A 23,294-nucleotide genomic window follows, 5' to 3' on the forward strand; every position below is an offset into this window, starting at 1 on the left:
AGATCTACTCTCCACCCTGATCTCAGCCCCTGGAGGCTGACCTGTAACAAAGTTTCCTTACCCTCAGGCTTCCCTCGGGTTCCATCTATGAGGAGCCTCAGGACAGAGGAGGGAAGGAGCAGAGTTAGGTTCAAATAGTTTATCCTCAAGCACCCTCCTTATGAGGCCCCTTCAAAAGAAGGATACTGCTCTTCTTAAGGTGGCCTCTAAATGGCTCAATTAATCCCTTGCCCCTGTGAAACTGGGTGATAATAGCTTCACTGCAGCTAACCCAGGCTAGGCTTTCCCTAACATTCCTCCCACACCTTTGTAAATAGCCTAAAACCCTCCTGGTTTGAGCCTAACTGGGGCATGCCATGTTTCCAAGTGCGACCTTGACTGATAAATCAAGATGAAAACTTTAAAAATATATGAGAAGGCAAATACATCTTGTCATCTACCTCCTCCTGTACTCTAACACTCAAAATGTACCTGCACTTCTTTCCCATCTCCTAATCCAACAACCCACTACCCCCACCTCCCCGTACCTTTTAAGTCCAGAGTACTCAGGCCTCAGTGACAAGCAAACTCACACACACCTGGAGGTCATGCCCTCTATCACCTCCTTGTCCTAACTGAAACCTAAGGATGCTACTTCTCCTGCAGTGCCCTCTAGTATCTCAGAGAAGGATGGCTTGCCCTTTATAAAACTATTACTACTCCCCACTCTTATAAAAGCCCATTCCTTTGAAGCTTGTGCCACCTAGTTACCCTCTAATATTCCTCATATCTGTCATCTAACAACCTTATTCTTCATTAAAGGATTTTACACAAAGATTTATAATCTACCCCTCCATGCCTCTTTCGCTATCATCCTGAATTCCACCAAATTCCAAACCCCTAACCTCCCAGTTCCTTAATCTTCTCCCATCAACAGTCGTCTACATTCCATCTGAGCCACCAGTTCACAGTTTCATCCAGGAACTGGTCATGTCCTAAAATGCTTCAACTTTCAAATATTAAAAAATCAGATAACCCATATTTTAATCACTACCAACTATCCAACTTGCTTGTTCCAGTAATCCTATTCTTGGCTTTTATTTAATAAGACTCTCAGTATACTGACCTCTCTTCTCTCCTTTCTCCTACCCACCTACCCTGTCCAGTTAGTAAACTTTAAACTGCACAGTCCATCATTTCAGTCACTCTCTGGTTGATAACCTAAATTCTTTCTTCTCTATCTGTTCATTCCATATCTACTCAGACAAAATGCCAGTCCAGGGTAATTCTCATTATTCTATCCAATATTCTGTATTTTGTGCAGGTTCTGGCTAATAGGGCCTACTAAAGAAGAGGGGGAAACACACATACTCAATGGGGAGATCAGCAACCATGAGTTTTCAGTGATACAAACTTCAACTAAGGCATCAATAATGTCCAGAAATTCTACTTTCTCCCTAGACAGCTCCCTCCTTTTCCACTTTCTGCAACATCTATTTGAACCCTTTGCTCCTCCCCTCCAGCCACCACATACCCATCCTTTTTTCTATCTCCCTTTCAGAGATGACTTCTTTTGCCACTTTATGGAAAGAAAGAAAAAAAAAGAAGCTTTTGTTCATAAACCACCTCATCTTCCATTTTCCCATTAAACTCACATTTTCACCCACCTTTCCTCCTAGCCAAGAAATGCAACATCCCTTCTCCTAAGACCACTCTCCCCCTGGGTTTTGGATCCTACGCTTCAAGGCTCCCTTGTGTAATCAAACTTTCTAGAACCCCTCATTTATCTCTAGCTGCCCCTTTTCTTCTCTCCTTCAAACATCTTTAACAAGTTGTGTACACTTGCCAACCCCATTTCCTAGCTGTGTACTCACTGCTCAGACCACTTCTATCCAAGCTGTAAAATCCAATGCCTGCTCTGCAGTCCTCATTTTCATTGATTTTACAGCAGGAATTCCAATTCCGTAGATCCTTCATGAAACACTTTTCTGTTGGATTCTATAAAATATCACTCACATGATTTTCCTTCAGGTACTCTAGCTTCTCCTACTCAATTTCCTTATCTAGTTTTTCTTCCTCTTCTCTCCATCCATTAAGTATTGCAAGTTCTTCACAGTTCAGTACTTCTCCTTACATTCTCTATAATGACTTCTAATCCTGTACTTTCAAATAACATTTATATGCTGATTCACAAATTTATCATCGCTAACCAAGACTTCTTATCTAAGTTCCATACCAGCAGATCCTGCTGCCTCTTGAACATATCTCACAAATATCTTAAACTCAATGTATCCAAAACTGAACTCACGAACTTCCCCTCATAAATGTCCCCTTATCTCAATGAATGATACTACAACATACTCAGTTGCTCACATCAGATACCTGGGATTCATTCTTGATGTCTCCTTCCTTATAGCCCACATCACCAAGCAGGTTCACTTTTATCCTTTCCCAGTGCACCAGCAGGTCTCAAGTCAAATGTCAGTCTTGCCCCCAGGCCTCACTCAGACCAGGTAAATTAGCCTATATTTCACAGCAACCTATATTTTTCTGTCATTTTCTGCAGAAAATGTTTGTCTTTATTCAATCTGTCTTATTCTTTATTCAATCCATCTTGCCCACTAGAATGTGAAAAAGCAAGATCTTGTTCATGGACATACACCCAACACCCGGCATACAGAAGACACTGAAATTATAGCTGGATGGTTGGAAGGAAGGCATCCCCACAACTACTTATGAAAAATTCATCCTCCTCTACCACCAGAGGTCTGGAGAAGTTGAGGACTCTTTCCTAGAGAGTCAGGGGCTGAACCATAAAAATATACAGTGCATCATCTTGTTCTAATTCTAAGAATATGGAATACATGTTGAAAATGCTCTGAAAAACAACAAACATTACAAAAATGTGTTGCCATTGTTTTAGAAATACTTATTTATCATAGCCAGCAGAGGTCAACAGTTCCATCCCTAGAGGACAGAGACTATGCTTACGGTTTTCTTGTACCAGCTCATGGCTGGTATTCAACCTGGATCTGAGAAGAAACTTATTAGTAATTACCTGCACTTGTGTTACTGCTCAAACCCTAAGAATGAACCTTCTTTCACAAAGAAACTCCTTTACAAGAAACTAAAGCTCTACTTTAAAACAAAATGTATTTACTTGAAATTACAGTGTCTCTCAGAATTTGCATATTGTTAAATTTCCATACAGAACAAAAAATTAACAAAAAGAAGATACCTATTAACTATAAAAATAAGGTCAGCTTTCTTCAGCAAGTATTATAGGTAGTTTGGCCTCTATTCTTATTAAAAAGAAAATTACTTAAACAGAGGCAAAAGATAATCCATAATTTGTTGTCAAAGTTATTTCCAACATCAAGAGAAAACTCACTGTATAGTGACAGTCTGTTAAATATAAAGCTTTAAATATGATAAAATTAAGTTCACTCACATCAGAATACAGCAGCACTGTACGAAAAGAACACTTCGGATGTTTCTCAGATCTTCCACTTAATAGTTCAAGTTATTCAGCTTCTCTAAACTATGCTTTACCCCCTCTAAAATGGGAATAACACCTACCTTAAATAGTTGTGATTAAAGAGCAACTGATACATAAAGGGCTTAGAACAAAGTAACAACAGGCATCTTCTCCTCTTCTCCCCTTTTTTTCTTTTGGCCAGCTTTGCAACTTGCAGGAGCTTAGTTTCCCAACCAGGGATCGAACCCTTGCCCCCTGCAGTGGAAGCGCAGAGTCTTAACCACTGGACCACCAGGGAAGTCCCTTATCCTCTTCTCTTAAAAGAAGCTGATTTCAGGTACGACAGGTATATTCTATATGACAAATACATTCAATATCTAAATGAAGGCAGGTAACTCTTGCTGATGCTGTACTTGCAGAATTCTTTAGTAATCCTTATTAATCACCTGTACTTTATTCAATGAGTAGATGACAATCTCCTCTCAGGTCACAAGTTCCTGGCCTACTTTAAGCTTTCAGGACGAGAACAATTCATTTCCCTTTCTAAAAACCATCTTCAGTTCTAAATCAAAGTTGCTAATTTCCTGACAGTAACAGTCCTCTAACTTATACAAATACTCAGTACAGCTTTAAGCAAATGGAAAAAATTTTATTGGCTACAAAGACAGTCATGCAAATTAAGAGCCTATGCCATAGTTATCTCAATATTTGGCAGGAAATGTAGACTGAATCCCAGCTGGCTAGCAAGGAAAGTGTGCCAAATAGAAATACAAGTCTTTACACACTTTATTCTGGAGCCCAGATTAAAAACCTGTAGCAGAAAGCACAAAGATGGAAAATAGAAGTAGCTGCATATAAAAGGCAAGAGAAGCTTTCTTTTACCCCTAATGCACATAGCCCTGGATTCCAAACTTTGTAAGAATACTCCAAGATCTCTCAAAAGGTCAAAGTTTTAGGCCCTGCTAAAAGTCATTTTTAAGTGTCGCACTTGTTTGAGGATTCACTGGCTTTAATGATAACTGCAACTAAAGTATCTACAGATAAAATAACAAATCCTGAAGCTGCTTTAAAATAATCCAGGAGAGGGACTTCCCTAATGGCACAGTGGCTAAGAATCCGCCTGCCAATGCAGGGTACACAGGTTCGAGCCCTGGTCTGGGAAGATCCCACATGCCGCGGAGCAAATAAGCCGTGCGCCACAACTACTGAGCCCTCGCACCTTAGAGCCTGTGCTCCACAGGAGAAGCCACTGCAACGAGAAGCCCGCGCACTGCAATGAAGAGTAGACCCCGCTCACCCAACTAGAGAAAGCCTGTGCTCAGCAACAAAGACACAACGTAGCCAAAAATAAATAAATAAAATAAAATAAATTTTTTTAAAAAATCCAGGAGGCAGAGAGAGTAGTGTCTACAATAGATGGAACAAGATTTGCCATATACTGACAACTGTTGAAGCTAGAAAACAGGTACATGACGTTCTTTTTAACATTCTATTTTTGTGTGTCTGAAAGTTCCACACTAAAAAGTTTTTTTTCTTAAATCAAGGTTAGGATGTTTTAGCAACTCAGTCCTTCCCTGCAGTTCTCATTCAGTTTGTAATCTTGCTTCTGGTTCCCTTACCCACCAAGCACCTATTTGGAAAATAGCAACCATCATATTTTATCATGACCTCATTCTGGGTTTCCTCTTCAAATAAGCCATAATCTTAAAAAGCACTATCTGGTATGAAGTATTTAAAACAAAGAATTTTAATAGTACCTAAAAATTAACCACATACTACCCCATAAAGAGATCTACTTTAAAACTTAATGCCAGGAGATATGATATAATAAGTCTGAGCTTGGATAAGTCCTTTTCACTGATGTGATATAATTCTGCAGCAAAAATGGTATGAATGAGCAGGAACATTCCACTGGAAGGATACCAAAGAAACTGACTTGTGCACTTTGAACAGAATAATCATAAAATTTCCTGTACATGACCTGCAAAGAATTTCTGAGACCAAAATAGGTGTACAGCACTTTTATCTGAAGTCCAAAATTTTATCATTCTCAAAAGATCTCTAATTCAAAAAAGGTTTAGGAACCACTCTAGATTTACAGAGACTCCTTTTATCAAAACCTTAGGTTTGAATTTCTAAACTTCAACTAAAATCAGGTTTTCTGAATTATAGCAAAGGCAATGACAATCTGACAGACATAATGCAAGAAGAGTCTAGGCACAGAGAAATGCCCAAATTTTAGAGAAGACGGGCAAAAAAGGAAGCTCATAATGTATAGAAGTATTCTCGGAACTATAACCAACTTATAAACATGAACTTATACAGGGTTTATAAAAACAATAACTTTTACATCTTAGGGATAGGATAAGACCATGAGAATTAAATGCACTCCTTCAAAGTTCCCTTCTTATCCTACAGCAAGCTACCAGGGTTGCTGCAGCTCTGGATGGGCGAGGGAGAGGAGAAAGTAAGAAATATTTATAGTGCTACACCATTCCCTTTCTACTAAGGGTGCCTTGCGAAGAAAGAAGGAAGAGGAACAAGATGTTCTTGAACATCTATTTTCTCTATTTTAGTATATATTTTCCCCTCACAAACCCATTATAATGGAGTTTGGATTTCCAGTCAGTCCACAGTATCAGCACCAGAACTACAATTTAGCTACATTATACTGGGAAGCTAATACCTCATTTCTACAGAAAATTATGTTTCCAGTTCCCAGTGAACAACTTCAAATGGCACTCTGGATATATATAGATGTAACATGAGCAAAACTATATAAGCAATTACTGCCTATGAATATTTCACTTCCAAGTTACTGTTCCCCCTGTACCTAAACATTTATCCTATTGATGATACCCTCTGCCTGCCAGTGATGCCCCCCTCTCCTCCAAAGACAGCACTTGGGGAAGCTTGTGTCTGCGCACCTTGACCAGTTTCACCACTTCCCCAGCCTCATCTTCCCTCCTCCAGCCTATCTGTCCCATACTGAGGACTAGAACACTGGATAACTGACTGGAACAGCATTCCCAGAGCCTGGCACAGTGGAGGACACAGAGTAGGTGTGCGTTTTGAAAAAACTCAATAAATGAATCTCATTCCAATTCTGCCACTACCCAAACTTGGACTGTTACTTAACCTTTTTGAGTCTCATCTATAAAACAAGGAAAGCTGAATTAAAGTTCATTTTGGCTCAATGGTTCTATGATTAGAACACACTTTTAGGAGTTTATCTGGAAAACAGCTTTTATGCTCTGTTTTCTAATGAAAATTTAACCTAACCTTAATTTATGAACAATGCTTCAGGAGAAATGTAGGAAAAGGATAAGAAGAGCCAAATCAGAATTAACCAGGAGGACCAAGGGAATGACAGTAACAGCTGGCTCATCCTCTCATCCAAGGGTGAGAAAAAGAGTGAAAAATGTTCAGGATTTTTTGTAAAACTATGCAAGGCAAAGTATTTAAGGTGCCTTATAGTAAGCCCCCAAAGGACAAATTCCTCTACAGAATTCCGATATAGGAAACTTTTGTCTTTACCTCCTTTTAAAATATGAGCTCTCTGTAACTTTTTTTTTTAAGGCCGCGCAGCATGCGGGATCTTAGTTCCCTCACCAGTGATCGAACCCGAGCCCCTTGCAATGGAAGCGCCGAGTCTTAACCACTGGACTGCCAGGGAAGTCCCTATGTAACCTTTTATTATCACTAAATTTTGCCAGGAAGTCAAGAACTAAGGTTTGTTTTAGACCACAGTGCGATCCTTATCCTATTGCTGATAAGGCCCGCAGGCTGTCTCCCTTGCCATCTCCAATCTAAGCTCTTCAGTCTTTTAGTTAATTGCACTTTTTATCATTTATTATTGTAAGTCTTAAATCCTTTACATAAACGAGTTAGGGGCTTCCCTGGTGGCGCAGTGGTTGAGAGTCCACCTGCCGATGCAGGGGACACGGGTTCGTGCCGGGAGAGGCCACAACAGTGAGAGGCCCAAGTACCGCAAAAAAAAAAAAAAAACGAGTTAGGGGTACAACTGATGGAATACATTGTTTTAAGAACAAACACTAGATGCCAGGTTTACAAATTAACATTTTAAAAATACAACTGGTTTTGTGGATGAAAATCTATTAATACAAGTTGCTACTGGCACCAGACTCCAAACTAATTTCAATTTGCTCAATTCTTTGTTTCCACTCCATACTTCCTTAATCTTCCTAGTTTTGGAAGAAAGTCTAACACTCCTAAACTTAATCCTCATTGTAAACGCTCATCTCAGTTTCATTATCAGTAACCATCCAAATCCTCCACAGTAATAGAAATGAGATACTGTGCAATCCCAACACAACAAAAAGATGTTTCTTACTTCAATTGGAGTTAAGGATTAATGAAAGATCACTCCCAAAATGTACTGTGGGTACAGTCTGGAAACATTAATTTCCAAGTTGCTTAAGTAAAATTTCAACTCCTAATTGGTTTCTTTAATTTCTTAAATCTCTTCTACAAAATTATCTTTGGTCTCCATTAATTATTAATGCAGAAAAAAACCCCAAGAGGTGTAATATTTCAGAATCTAAATCAAAATCATTTAACTAAATAGCTTACACAAAGCTCTCCTGGCTCAGAATAAAGAAAATCAAAACTTACCTGAAGTAATTAATTTAGCACAGCTACTTCTGCTTGCATCATCGTCTAAGACACGGTTTGTGCTCTTTTCTTTCCCAAGCAAAGTATCCTCCAAACGTAAGCATTTATCAGATACAACAATGTCTTCACCCATCACATGACTAATTTTGCTATTAGTTTCAAGTACAGAAGTGACGTCTTCCAGCTGAGCAGCTTCACTAGATTCTGAATAAGAGGAACCTTTACCCTGGGCTAAATTCTTTGAAGAAACTGGTAGAGACTCATCATCACTGTCAAATCCAAAAGGATCTCCAGTGTCTTCTTCTTCCATCTTGGGTTTCTTCGGAATTTCTTGGATATCCGGTTTGAAATTGGGCCTCTTCTGTCCTAATTTAGCCATAAATGTGGTCTCTCCCCACTTTGTGCTAAGGGTGGTCCGTTTATTGGAAAAGACTTCATCAAACTTTGAACTGCCATTTCCTCCTTTCCTACTGTATGTTTTCCCAAATCTGGATGTCATTTTGACACCTGTTTCATATTCTCTGTGAAAAAAAAAAAGTAAGAAAATATATAATCACCAAATATTTAACAAGTAAATATGGCTTTTCTCCCCATATGGCTTTTCCACATTCAAGGTACAAATCTTTAAAAACGGTTAAATAAGGGGAGGGAGTATACAGAGAGGGGCTCATTTTTTACTCTACACACTTCTGTTAATCTTTTTTACAAGTACATATTCATTTGCTACTTTCAGAATAAGAAAGCCTAACAACTAACCAACTTATAAGCCAGCATTCACAAAACCAACTTATACTGGAACGCTGATTTCTTTAAAAGTTTCAAATTCATCTACTTATTATTCTCATATCACTTTTACCATAAAAAATAATCTGAATAGGCTAATTACTCTTAATATAAAATCTTAAGCACAAAATGTTAATTTTTTTCAGGATTTTAGAGATGTCAAATAATTGACTAAATATAGTTCCTTGAAATTTCAGAGCACTTACTCATATAAGGGGGAAAAAGTCAGAAAAATGGTGCTATTTTCCCACGTATTAGAACCTGCAGCTTTTAACCCATCCTTAAAAACCTGATTTTTGGCCTAATGTAATATGAATTATGACTTGAAAAATATTCCTTACTTGGTCATCTCCCTTAGTGCAAGAAACCATATTTCTTCTACCTTCCTTGTCTCCATAGTGCTGTGCTCATTTGCTGGAGCTAGTGAACTCCAGCATATTACAATGACTGGTCCATGGATTATTAAAAGCAGCAATAGAAACATGTAACTTTATTTTCTTCTTTGCTTGAAGATAGGATAAATTGATTCATCTGATTTATCTACATACTAAGTACTAGGACAAAAATTTCAGGACAGTAAATCAAGAGTCAAACATTTTTAAAACAAGTTAAAGTCCTTCTTAAACACTATCAATCCTTATCCATTTCTTACACAATACAACAATCAGAATGATATTTTGACCTATACTTTTCAATGTTTTAATCTGTAGTTTATGTTTCCCTTTATCAACTTAAATTCTCCCAATTTATAGGGAATCCCTATAAACTCAGTTTGATATATGTATGTGTGTGTGTGTGTGCATATATATATTTAGTAAAGCAATTTCCCCTCTAATATTTTGGTTAGAAGCCAATTCTAATTGGACAAAATAATACTTAATTTAGTCATCATACACATCTGCTTTAAGAGAAAATAATTTGTAATTGTTTGAAAATCTTTTAACATCTCACAAAACTTTCTCCTTTGGGAAATCTATTTCCCCTTCTACTGTAGATTAACACTAAAAAATCTTGTCTTTCTTGTTAAGAATAGCTAAAAAAAACTAAGTACATTTGGCAGGTACAAGAAACACAAAATAAGTCATTTCTTTTCATTCCTCCTCGGATGTAAAGCCCTGATCTACAGATCTATATTTACACATACACCCACAAAGCTGGAATGTTTTGGATACACTAACACGGTAATTACCTAAAAATGCTGACTAAAGGCCAAACCAAAAATCTAGACTTGGGCTACTTTAGGCCCATACCAGAAAAACTCATGGCAAAAGTGGTCCGAGAACCATAAAGCATTAACTGTTACAACTTGAAAGTCTGCAGATGAATATTTGATATTAAAGAGTGAATTATTTTAAGTTACAAGAAAATCATGCTTATTTTTTTTTAAAAAAAAACCCATGTCTTTAACAAATATATACTGAAATACTGATGCAATAATGTCAGTGATTCTCTAACTTGAAGGGGTGTGGAATGGAAAGTGCATAGATGAGAAAAATTTGGTTTAGAGTTAATAACTGTTGAATCTGAAAGATGAATACATGGGAGTTCATTATACAATATCCCCTACCTTTGACTGTCTTTACAGTTTTCCACGTCTTTTTTTTTTTAAAGTCACTAGACAAACTATTGTGATGGCATTATCCAAGCCTCGAGTGTAAAGTACACAGAAATTCAAAAACAAGTGTGTAGACGTATGTGACACTGTATTTTCAGTATACTTCAAGAACACAGGCTATCTTGCTCAGGCTTCAAACTCCAAAGATCACCCTAACCAAAAAGGAAAGAATGATTCACAAATAAGTCTTTTCTGTCGGTGGGCCTTTGCCCCAGCCCAAAGCCAGGTCGAATTTTCTGGGAAGTGCGCTGGGATAAAAGGTCCTCACACTTAACCCCCAACCAAATCCAGCGTCTTTCAGATCTCCAAGGGCTTAGGGGCTTCCACGACGGAATGAAAGCCGGAAAAGCCAAACCTCATCACCCAGAAATCCTCACCTGGGGGCGGCGGTGCGCTAGGAGGTGGCGGGGAGAGGCGGCCCCCCTCCCGCTGGAAGCTCACGCAACTTTTCTCCTCCCCACCCCCACCTCCCAGGAAAGGGATGTTGCTTCCGACGCCCCGGAAGCCTCTGCCACCGAATCCCCAGGGCAGTGGAAGGCCTCAGCGGCGGCCAGGGGCGGAGGAAAGACGGCAAAAAATTCCGGCCTGAAACCAACACACTTGACCGCGCCTGGGGAGGGAACTAAATCAGCCGTAGCCCAGAAAGAACTCAGAATAAAAGGGAAAAGAGTTCTTCAGATCGTTCCCCTGCCCAACTTCCTCAGAGGCCGGGTGGGTGAGATACAGAGACTTCCATCACCCCCTCCCGGACCCCTGCCTCCCCCACCCTCGGCAAGCTCCGGGCCTAAGCAGCCACCCGAGACCTCACTTACCCTCGGCGCCTGGCGAGTGCTTTAGCCTCGGGCCGCCTCCGCCTCTCCCGCTCCCAACGGCCCACGGGCGGGCGCCGGAGCCCCGCGCGGGAGTACGGGGCCGGCTGGTGAGCGAAGAGAGGCAAAGGGCTCCGCCACCGTCAGAACCCGCGACTCCGCTCTCGGTAAATAGGAAACCCGGTGGAGGGGGGGGAGGAGCGGCGGCACCGCAACTTCCCTCCCCGCCTCGAGCGCCGCCGGCCGGGTCCGGGCCTAGGCCTCCCTGGCTACCGCCGCCGCCGCCGCCGGAGCTGGTACCAGAGCCCGCTACGTGCCCCCGATAGGCCGCCGCCGCCTCCTGCGCCGCCGCTTCCGTCGGTGAATGGTCAGCGCTAGAGTTTGAACAGGGCCCTGAACCATCTCAACGCCATTTGCGCTCCCGGCCCCCACCTCCTTCCTCCAACAGCGGCTCGCTCCGTCACTCCGCTTCCCACAGGCCCCGCGCGGCCGCCCGACCCCGCAGCCAATCGCGCGGCTGCTTACTCAAACCGCCGCGCAGGCGCCGCGCCCCGCATGCTCCGGCGCCCGCCATTGGGCCGACCGCGGGGCCCGACGGGAGTTGTAGTCCGGGTCCGCGAGGTCGCGGCGCTGAGAGCTCGGCGCGGGAGCTGGCAGCGGGAGGAGAGGTTGCGGCGGACCCGGACGGCCCGGGCTCCGGAGCAAGTTCCAACTGCTGGCCCTGCCGGGAGACGCAGGTGCCACGGGGGAGGGCCGGGGGCGCAGTGCAGGCAGCTGTGTCAATCGTTTCCCCTCCAGGGACTCGCCGGTGTCTGGGGACGATGGGTTGTACAGCTGCGCCGGGCCTGCTGGGGTCGCCGCCTGGGAGCCGGGAGGCTGGGAGCTCGCGGCTCCGTGCGGCCCTCGACCCGTCCTGGCCGGTGCTGTCTCTGCGCAGTTAATGACAGCGGGAACTGGGAGGCCCGGGGAGCTGGGCAACCGATCCACGGTCGCGGCCTGGAGCGATGTCAGCTCGGCTCTTTATTGTGCCACCTGTATCCCCTCGGTCCTTACCTTCGTAGTTCTTTCTCCCTCTGTCCGTCCCGAACCCGTTAAAAGTGACCCCTGAGAATATTGGATGGTATTAAGGAATTATCGTTAACCTTGTTGGGTGTGATGACAGTAATGTGGTTATGTGAAGGAGAGAAAGGAAAAAAAAAAGACGAAATACTAAAAGTTTTGACAGATAAAATGATCCAGTGTCTGGGATTTATTTTAAAATAACTCCTACAAAAACTGATGGAAGGAGAATAAAACAAGCCAGTGGGGTGTTTTTCATTGCTGATGCTGTGTTATACACGGGCTCATTCCAATATCTCTACCTATATATCTGAAATTTTCCATAATAAAAAATTTAACTAGTGATTGCCTCTGGGGAGGACAGGGAGGTGGCGGATGATGGGAGATCATTTATTTTTCTTTATACACCATTTTGTGCTGTTCGAAGTTTTTTCCGTGTCAATGTATTACCTCTTCAGAAACTCGGAAAGTTTTAGTTTTCCTTTTTTGTTTTTAAGGCTGCGGAGGGAAAACCACGTTAAGAGTAGCACAATTGGTTCCTCCTGATTCTTTGGGCTCGGATGGCACTGCTGTTAGGTAGGCGGTGAATGGAGATCCACTTGGGAAATTAGAAAACTACTAATTGCTTTATTTGAAAAGCCCGCCTCTTCCTCCACAAAAGGTAATTTGCTTTTGAATGCACCGGAAGTTACCAAACTCCTCCAATATATTCGGGCAACTACAAACAGAAAAAATAGTTCAGACATCCTGTAGCCCTTCCCAACAGGAATTTAAAGTGGATTTTAGTATGGCTGAAATGTTTTACTTTTGCACAACTGCTTGCAAAATTTACATTACGACATTTACAATTTCCCAAATATATCAATACTTGATTGTATCAAAACTAACTTTTTTCTTTTTTTTTTTTTGGCTTAAACAGTAGAAATTTATTTCTCACATTCTGAAGGCTAGGAAGTCCAAGATCAAGGTGCAGGTTGATTCTCTTCCTGGTGAGGACTCTCTTCCTGGCTTGCAGATGGCTGCCTTCTTGCTGTTTCTTCACGTGGTAGAGAGAGATGATTTTTGTCTCTTCATATAGTGGTTCTACCCTCAAACTAATAACATCCCAAAGGCCCTACCTCCAAATGCCCTCACATTGGGGTTAGGGCTTCACTATATAATTTTTTTTTTTCCAAAACCAACTCAAGTAGCTTATTCTAATGGAAGTTGTAATGAGTCTGCGTGTTCCACGGCATGTGACTTTTATTTGGGTCAGTTTTGTCTTTTTAAAAATTGGCATAGGGGCTTCCCTGGTGGCGCAGTGGTTGAGAGTCCGCCTGCCGATGCAGGGGAGACGGGTTCGTGTCCCGGTCTGGAAAGATCCCACATGCCGTGGAGCGGCTGGGCCCGTGAGCCATGGCCGATGAGCCTGCGCGTCCGGAGCCTGTGCTCCACAACAGGAGAGGCCACAACAGTGAGAGGCCCGCGTACCGCACAAAGAAAAAAAAATTGGCGTAGGATCTTGTTTTATCAGTTTGTTTGAAGACTGCCAGCAGAGGTGCAAGCTGCACTTACTATAATTATTTAGATGACATGGTGGTGGGTGCTAATTAAGGGGTAATTATCATCAGAGGCAAAGACTAAGATCAAAAAGCTGAAAGTGGTGGGGAGACAGTTGCAGGATCTTTCTGTAAAAGGGTGCTGTGAACCCTCCGGGACCAAATGATGCCCTCACAAAGCTCATTATGCCCTGGCCTGGCTGGTGCTGGGCACTTAGCTGGGTCAGTGACTTTGCATGAAGCTGAAGTGGAAAAGTAAAATTTTTAAAGAAATAGCTAGTCCGTGGAGCTCCTTTTGAGGGCTTTTTGTGTGGTAGTTGTGTTAAGTAATGGAACTTAATGTTAATTCTTGCTACTCCAAGAGTGACCCCCATCATAATCAGAACCTGGAAGCCTTTTGGGTAATGCAAGAATCCTTGTCCCCTCCCCAACTCCCCCTGAATCAGAATTTGCACTTTAACAGTATTCCCCCAGGTGATTGGTCCACATGTTAAAGGTTAACAAGTACTGTTTTAAAGTATACCCATAGCATTTGACAGTAATCTAATTCTTTTTGTTGGGATGGGGGAGAACATTAAGAACCTACTATGCATCAGATATGATATCAGGCTCTTGAGGAAGTCTTCATTTGCATCTCTACCTGTTATCTTTATTTTACAAGTGAGGTAATGGAGACGTTGGCATTTGCTCCAGGTGTTGTAACTAATGAGGAAATCAAAGTTTTTCTTTCAGGACCCATTATTACTTTCACATCTTCTTGAATCCAGTACATGATTTGAAAAATAAATTGTGTGTGTGTGTTAAGTCTGTGGAAGCTTGGTGTATGAATACCGAAAAGAGCTGTGCTAGGGCTCTCCACCCTCATGTGTCCCACACTAAAGATAGGAGAGCCTGCCCACTCCAGGGCCCCTCCTAGAGGAAGTTCAGACTGGATTTGCAAGCTGTACCACCACTTTACCCTTTACCTCCCTGGTTCCACTGAGGCTAACAAATGCTCTGAAGGCTCCACCCCATTCCCTTGCCATGGCCCTGAGTTCCCTACCAGAGTGAGCGAACTGGATTCCAGTGTGGATAACACATGGGCAAGCAGCTTTTTGGGTTTTTTTTATATTTTATTGCTTTTGTTTTCTTAGTTTCCTCAACTTAATACTCCTGCCCATTCCCCATCCCCACCCCCTAGGTTGGTTCTCTTCACTTCATTTGAATCTGTGCACATACATACCCAGTAGGTGCTTTTTTCTTTGCTAGAATGCCTCTATGCAAAGCTCTCAGATGTCTGATTTTTTTTCCATTAAATTTCCTATGTATTTCAGAAACTGAAAAGGATCTGAGGCAAGCGTGTACCCTTTGATGCTGCAGGCTGTCCCTGTATGCTGCCTAGAGGAGCACAGCATCCCCACTACCTTGAGTTCCACTCAGATGGACTCTAGCTGAAAAAAGAAAATCCCACAAAGAAAACTAATAGAATAATCTATTCTGCCATTGTTGTGCCTTTGTTTTAGCCCAGTCATGGGAACTGTCAGAACTGGAGTTGCTAAATAGAGCTATGCAGTCTTTTTCTGATAATGTGTAGTAAAATGTACTACAACTTATATAATTCAGTTCCAAGAACTAGAGGTCAGAAATTACCACATCGGCTAGAGGAAATTTTTCCTTTTTATGGAATGTGGAATAAAATTATAAATCATACCCTTAACATTGTAGTGGTTGTATTACAAGATGTGGGCCCCACCCTGCCTTTATCTCTCTGACACTCTGCAACCCTTCTCTCTGTTCCGAGGAATATTGGGCTGATAGGACTTTTTCAACTAATGTCCCCCTGACTAGCCTATTTTAAATTGTAACACAGCCACTCTCAAATGTTCACTATTCCCCCCCTTATTTTTCTTCAGGGCATTTATCTCCTCATCCAACGTATCACATATTTTGCGTGTTTATCTTCCGTATGAGGTTAGAGATCTTTGCCGGTTTTGTTTTCTGCTGTATCCCTTGCACCTAGAAGAGTGTGTGGCACATAGTAGGTGCTCAGTAAATATTTGTTGAATAAATGGCCCCATTTCTTTCTTACTTTAATGTAAGATTATATCATAAAAAGAAAGTGACTTGAAACTAACAACAGTTTCACATAAATTGTGGCTCCATAAGTTGATGACTGGGTTTTCCCAAGTGGGAGGGAGTGCTTTCTGGAGCTACCTTTTGTTCTTGCTTTGGATAGGTTTTCATTCTGAGAATTGAGGCGATGAATATTACTACAATCCCAATTACCTTGTTTTCTGGGATAATTGGAACATGTGCTCTGTAGATAGTGACATCCTTTGGGGAATAAACTGCTGTCTAGGTAATTGAAAGACAAAGCAAGGGAAATTCCCTGGGGACAGGCTGCCTGACAAGGATTGGTACCCAGTCATCTCTAAAGGTCTGGCTACCTGACTCTTGTCTGGAAACAGCCCTCTTCTCCCCAAGGTCCTCACCCCTAATGCTCTATGATACCCCTCTCCCTCAACAAAAACCCTCCTGGGACTTCCCATCACGAAAACTAAAATCCAAAATCCTTACCATGGCCTATAAGGCCCTGCATGATCTGGCCCCTGACAACTATCCCTTCCCACTTTGCCAAGCCTGCCTGTCTACTACTAGAACCTCCCAGCTACTGCCTCAGGGTCTTTGTACTGCTGTTCCCTCCACTGGTCCTAGAGATAAGCACAGGACTCAAGCCCTCACCTCTCAGGTTTTCGCTCCAGTGTCTCCTCAATAGCGACTACACTGACCATGCTACTTAAGTTAAACCCCTCACCCTGCTATCCCCACACTCCATATCCTTTCCCTCTTGTCTTTCACCGTAGTAGTCGTCATGTTTGTTTTACATATTGTCTGTGTGTTTCCTTCCACTAGAATATAAACTCTATGAGGACAGGGATTGTTGACTTTTCACTGCTATATGCCCAGCACACCTAGAATAGTGCCTCACACACAGAAAGCATGCTGAAAATATTTGTGAACCAAATACCTCGTAAATTATGTTGAACTCTTCCATATCTTTACTTATTGTTTGTGTGCTTGAACTACCAATAATTGCAAAAGGTATATTGAAACCTCCCACTGTAAGAGGAATTTGGTCAGTTTCTCCCTACAATTCTATTTCTGTTTTTATGTTTTTAGGATATTTTTTTGGGCACACAGAGTTTAGCATTGTTATAACTTCCTGATGGTGTTGAAAGCTTTTTAAGTAATATGGGAGATGAATTGCCAAAATCGCTTGAATTTTCCACCCCTCCCTGTACACACACCTCTTGCAATGTGTCTTTCCAATTCCTCCCAGAATCTGGGCTGGCCTTGTAACTTGCTTCTGCCAAAAGAATGTGGCAGAAGTGATAAATAGTTCTGAGCCTGAGCCTTCATAAACCTTGAATGCTTCCACATTCTCTCTTGGATCCCTGCCTCCACCATGAGAGCAGGCCTGGGCTAGCCTGCTGGAGGATGAGAAGCTATATGGAAAAGAGCTGAGGACATCCTATACCAGTCAACAGCCAGCAGACCCCAAACAGGCAAGCCCAGCCAGGATCAGCATAGCCACCCACCTGACCTGCAGCTGCTCACAGATGCATGTGTGAGCCCACCTGGGACCAGAAGAACTGCCCAGCTGACTTGTAGACTCATGAGCAATAATAACTAGCTATTATAGTAAGCCTGTGAGTTTTGAAGTGGCTTGTTATACAGCATTATTGTGGCAATAGATAATTGATGGTTAATGCCTCCTCATTTGGGTCGCAGCCTCAGAAAGGCTTTTCCGACTACCCAGGCAATCTAAATCTGCCTCCCAGTCTCTGTATAATATGGGTATATTATTTTCTCAATAACACTTATCACTCTCCAAAATGATTTGTTGACTACTATCTGTCTCCCACACTAGACTGTCAGCGGTATGATGTCAGAGACCTTGTCCACCTGCTCATCCTCAGCATCCAAGCACGGTACTGCACTGTCCAGCTGTGTGTGTCCACCAAGCATGGGAAATGTGGCTAGTCCAACCTGAGATGTTCTGGAAATACAAAGCACTGGGTTTCCAAGGCTTAGTACAAAAATTGTATATATAAAGTATCTCAATTGTTATACTGATAAAATGTTGAAATAATAATATTTTGAATATATTGTGTTAAGTAGAATATGTTATTAAAGTTAATTTCATCTCCTTCTTACCTTTTTTAATGTGGCTACTAGAAAAAGTAAATTTGTGACCTTGCATTATATCTCTATTTGATAGACAGAATCTATAGAAGTTGCTATAGAAGTTCAGTAAATATTTATTGAATGAAAATGTAAAAAAATAGACTTACGGGGCTTCCCTGGTGGCGCAGTGGTTGAGAGTCCGCCTGCCAATGCAGGGGACGTGGGTTCGTGCGCCGGTCCGGGAAGATCCCACATGCCGCGGAGCGGCTGGGCCAGTGGGTGAGCCACGGCCGCTGAGCCTGCGCGTCTGGAGCCTGTGCTCCGCAATGCGAGAGGCCACAACAGTGACAGGCCCACGTACCACAAAAAATATAGACTTACCAGGGAATGCCCTGGTGGTCCAGTGGTTAGGACTCGGCTCTTTCGCTGCCAAGGGCCTGGGTTCAATCCCTGGTCAGGGAACTTATATACCACAAGCTGTGCAGTGTGGGCCCCCCCCAAAAAAGAAATAGACTTACCAAAAGAAATGAGCTCTCAAGCCACAAAAAGACATGGAAGAACCTTAAATGCATATTACTAAGAGACAGAAGCCAGTCTGAAAAATCCACATACCGTATGATTCCAACTATATGATGTTTTGGAAAAGCAAGATGAGTTGAGATAGAGTGACTGCCAAGAGATTTACAGGAAGGGAGGAGGAGTAATGAATAGGTGAAGCACGGGATTTTTTAGGGTGGTGAAACGGTTCTGTATGACACTGTAACTGTGTGCATGATAGTGTGCCCTTGTCAAAACCCGTGGAGCTGTAAAACAGAGCGGACACTAATGTAAACTAGGGGCTTTAGTTAACAATGTATCAACATTGGTTCATTAATTGTAACAAATATACCACACTAACGCAAGACAGTAAACTGGGGGGGCGGGGAGGGAGGTATATGGGAATTCTCTGTATTCTGTGCTCAAGTTTTCTGTGCACCTAAAACTGTTCTAAAGAAAGTCTATTTAAAAAGATGAATTCACACACAGCCACCAGAATGATAATTCTAAAATATGAATGTAACGAACCACCTACCTCTTTTAAAAAAAACTTCGGTGGCTCCCCACTGTCTACCAGAAATGAGTTCACATCCGTTGGCATTTGCAGTGGCGTTGACCACACCTCCCATCCCGCTTCCTCTCCTCTCTACCTGTATCAGACTACTCAAGAGCCTCAAGCCTTCATTGCAAGACTCATTCAGTCCCCTCTGCCTGTAAAGTCTTTCTCCCTCTCCACTTGTGGAACCTTACCATGAATCATATACCCTCTCACATAAATCAATTATCCTCTATTCCGTGTTTCCATAGTTCTCAAAAGTAGATACAGAAAACCAGGCATGTGGAGTTTTGGTCATATTAGAGTTTTGTGCCTCTTTCTAGTAAGTCTGGAAAATGGCTATGATGAGTGTATGTATTGAAAGTGTTGAAAAAGAATTCTGATAGCCGCAGGCAGGCTAGAGATTAATATCCTTGAGATGGAAACAGTGGAAGAACAAGGCTATTGAATGTCAGTGAAGATCTGCTTGGGCTCTCCTCCTAGGCAGAAGGCAGTGGGATATGCTGCTGGGAGCAAGATCCATCCCAACAGTGAGGTGGTGTTAGCTGACTGCCTAGCTACAGTGACAGGAGGCAGGCCTCTGGGTTGTCACCTGCTCTGAAAGCCAATCTCCCTCTGACTGCTGCTCACCCAAGCCAGGATGCCAGGGTGATTCAGTTTCAAGTATTTCACTTGCAGAGCAAACGATAGTGTGGTAGTGACATTACCGTCTCTACTGTCATGTAGTAGAGCCTCAGGAGAGCATGTGAGAAAACAGGTAAGCAGTCTTCCAGGTGCTGAGTTTACGATGCAGATTTCCCTACATCTCCTTTCCAGGGATTTTGGTTCTATTATCCAGCCACTCTGCTGATGGGAAACTTAAGGAACATTGTCAAAGATAAATGATTTGCCAAAGATCACCCAGCTACTTAGGTGTCTGTCTTTCTCCAAAGGTCACAGGCATGAAGCATGTACTATCCTGGGCCCTTAATATCAGGCCATGTAGAGGAACCCTATAGTTTTGCTGTCCTTTTAAGCCAGAGGTTCAGGCCTGCCTGGAAAAGTTAAGAATCTGGTTGAGACTTTGGGGGTATTTAGAGGAAGAGGCCAGGTTGGAGTCAGGAATGGACTAGTCCTTGCAAGATAAAACAAATCTAGGAGACCCTAGGAGATATGTAATCTGTGAACACCAAGGGTAGAGGGGCAGACAGGTGTCTACAAGACCAGGCTTATTCAACAGTTTGGGGCCACAGTGCCTAGTCTTACCCAGGTGATATACAATCTCTTCCCACCTTGTCCATTGGGTCCTCTGACAGCACCCAGATGCTATTACTGGGATAGAGAGCGGGCTCCTCTACTCTAAGCTGTTCCTCCTCCCTTCCCTGTGTCCCTCAGCTGGCCCAGGGGATCCACAACTTGGGACAGAGGAAACACAGGAATTGGGATTTCAAAGAAATGCTTATCAATAACCTGGGCAGGGATTTCTTCCAGTGACAAACTCCAGCTCTTGGGTGAGAGCCCTCCTAATCTGTACATACCCCAGCCTGGCCCATAGTTTGGGCAGCTCAATATTCTCTGTGCTGAGGGACCTCTCCCAGGAGAGTGGGAAGGAATTCTTTCTTTTATGTGACTTGCTTCATCATGTATGAGTGTTGTTGGCTCTCATAGTTGAAAAATGATCATTTCTCTGTTGGTTTTTCCCAGCTTGAGGAAAAAGCTTTTGGAAGGCCAGGCAGCGCCTGCTTGGAGGGTTTAATGGATTAAAGAATGTTGAAGTTGGGCTTCCCTGGTGGCGCAGTGGTTGAGAGTCCGCCTGCCGATTCAGGGGACACGGGTTCGTGTATTGGTCTGGGAAGATCCCACATGCCGCGGAGCGGCTGGGCCGGTGAGCCATGGCCGCTGAGCCTGCGCGTCCGGAGCCTGTGCTCCGCAACGGGAGAGGCCACAACAGTGAGAGGCCCGCGTACCGCAAAAAAAAAAAAAAAAAAAAGAATGTTGAAGTTGGGGAATTGTGGGGGCCTGGCAGCGTTCCAGGACCACAACGGCGCCCTGGCGACCTCCACAGCCTCTCTCCAGCACACATGAACCCCGAGCCCTTGAAGTCATACCTGCACAACTGGAACCCCATATCCTATGCGCGCATCCCGATTTGCTCTCATCCCGAGAGGACGGGTGGGGAGTAAGTGATGTACCTGTTCTAGAAAGAAACGTTGATGACTTGAATCATCTCATCACAAATTAATCCATGTGAAGGGATTCGAACAGTGACTGGCAGAGTGTCAGCGCTGCCAAAGTGTTCGCGGGTACTATTATCATCGCTAGCAGCTGGGGTGAGCAAAGAATCCAACAGGATGCTATTTTGGCAATAACCCGACAACTATGGAATGTGAGCAGGGAAACACAGGTCAAGTCTTTTAAAAACACCAGTTGTGACAACCCTCTGTGTCCTCCCGCTGCGGAGGCCGGGCGCGTTAGGCTCAGGCCTAAGGGCCAGAGACACAGAACCTCGCGGTGGTCGGGGCTTACCCCAAGACATCCGGAATTCTAGCGGCCACTTGGCGGTGGAGCTGCGGGCGGGGATCTGGCCTGACAGCACCTGGGCGGGGTCTGGGCTTGGCTCCGCCCGAGCGCGGCGCCGCCCCGCCCTCTACCTGTGGCCCGGATTCCACCGTGCGGGTCGCGGGGGCAGAAGTCAGCGGAGCTGGGGCCGTCAGCCCGGAGGGTGCAAATAAGGGCCTGTAGATTGGGAAAATTTCTCTCTCTTGGAATCTGTGCACAAAGGAGTCTTTTTAAAGCGAGTGGCGGGACTGTGTAATGATTTACCCGCGTTTGTCCTAGTACACCTGCCTCTCTTTGAGACCAACAAATGTTTACCCGGCTCCCACCCAAGCCAAATGCTGGTTTGTTTATTAATCCCAGAGGCTGCAGCCTGCTTTCAAGGAGACAGATCCAGGCCTAAGGGAAGCTTCAAAACATTAACATTTCAAACGAATGCGCTCCGTAATTGTGGGGGAAGGGTGCGGAGTGGGGGCGGGATTCGTCCGGCTGCTTCTCTCCCGGGGCTCCACTGTGCCCGGGGACCCGGCCCGGTATTTACAAGACAGAAGGCGCCGCTTGGGGCCGCCTTTGTTGTACCGACGACCTCGCGGGCACTTCCTGGACTGACCGATGGCCCGGCGGCTTACGCGGGGCTACTCGGCAGTGGCCCGGGGAGCGGATGGGGGATGATGAGCGAAGGCGGGTCCTTGGGCTCCCGCGGGCGGAAGAACGCGGGGCAGCAGCCTTCGACCGAGCACACCGGCTCTACTGACCCGCACAGTGGTCGGGAGCCGCTGGGGACCGGCTAGCGGCGGCAGGATTCTCCCGTCCACCCCCAGCTGGGCTTTGACCTCCTTATCTGAGGCTTTTGAGGCCAAGAGGGCTTAGCAACGACTGGCACTGAGCCAGCCCGGTTGAAGTGGACACCCGCACCTCCGTGCCTCCCGCCCACAGCGTCCCATCGAGGTTTGGCCTGTGCAGCTCAGGAGGGAAGTGTGGGAGTGAACCCGCGGTCTGCAGCGGGTCCTGGGCGCCGGAGGCCACGCCCAGGGCCCATCGGGCCACGCACCATGCTACCGGGGTCTCTGCTGCCGGATGCACAGTTCCTGCACGTTTTGCCGCTGTCCCCTTTCCCCGGCGCTCACACCTGCCTTGCTTCTTCGGTCCTCCCGAAGCTGATCAACACAGCAAATCTGAGGCCTCCGAGCCCGTGGCCTCTTATCCGCCCCCAAATCCCTGCACGACCCCGAAGGTATTCCACAAAGCTGTAGTCGCAGTCATAATTAGTTGTGTGCGCCCTGGACTTCCTCAGGCCTTGGCTTCGCTCTGTCTCCCCTGCAGAATGAATGTTTGCACACAGAGTCTCCCGTACTCACCCCAGGCTGTGCACCCTTTTCTCTGGAATCACGGAGATATCTCCAAGAGGACCCCTGGGATTATAGACAAGGAATGAGTTGTCAGTTTCGGTGAAATGAAAACAATAATACCAGTCCCCCTTCCCCCTACAGAAAGGGTTTTAGGAGCCCCCATTGAGCTAAGGCCACTGTACTTCAGACAGGGTTGATAAACTGTAAGGTCCGATCCTAGGCAGCTTCCGAGTTTTATCTCACTCTGCCCAGAA

At 44.2% G+C, this 23,294-nt stretch overlaps 1 protein-coding gene across 2 annotated transcripts in view; it reads right to left on the bottom strand.

Annotated features, from left to right (window-relative positions):
* Positions 1–11,755, bottom strand: part of WAPL (WAPL cohesin release factor) — a 77,773-nt gene extending 66,018 nt beyond the window's left edge. For both annotated transcript variants that reach the window (XM_024731427.1, XM_024731426.1), the window contains exons 1-2: positions 11,303–11,755; positions 8,093–8,613 (exon numbers count right to left, since the gene is read on the bottom strand). In XM_024731427.1, the coding sequence (XP_024587195.1) occupies positions 8,093–8,591 (499 nt within the window). In that variant the 5' untranslated portion in view covers positions 8,592–8,613; positions 11,303–11,755. The remainder of the gene's footprint in view (positions 1–8,092; positions 8,614–11,302) is intronic.
* Positions 11,756–23,294: the final 11,539 nt, after the last annotated feature.

The sequence above is a fragment of the Neophocaena asiaeorientalis genome, unplaced genomic scaffold (genome assembly GCF_003031525.2).
Source record: "Neophocaena asiaeorientalis asiaeorientalis breed wild unplaced genomic scaffold, Neophocaena_asiaeorientalis_V1.1 scaffold714, whole genome shotgun sequence".
Lineage (NCBI taxonomy): Eukaryota > Metazoa > Chordata > Mammalia > Artiodactyla > Phocoenidae > Neophocaena > Neophocaena asiaeorientalis.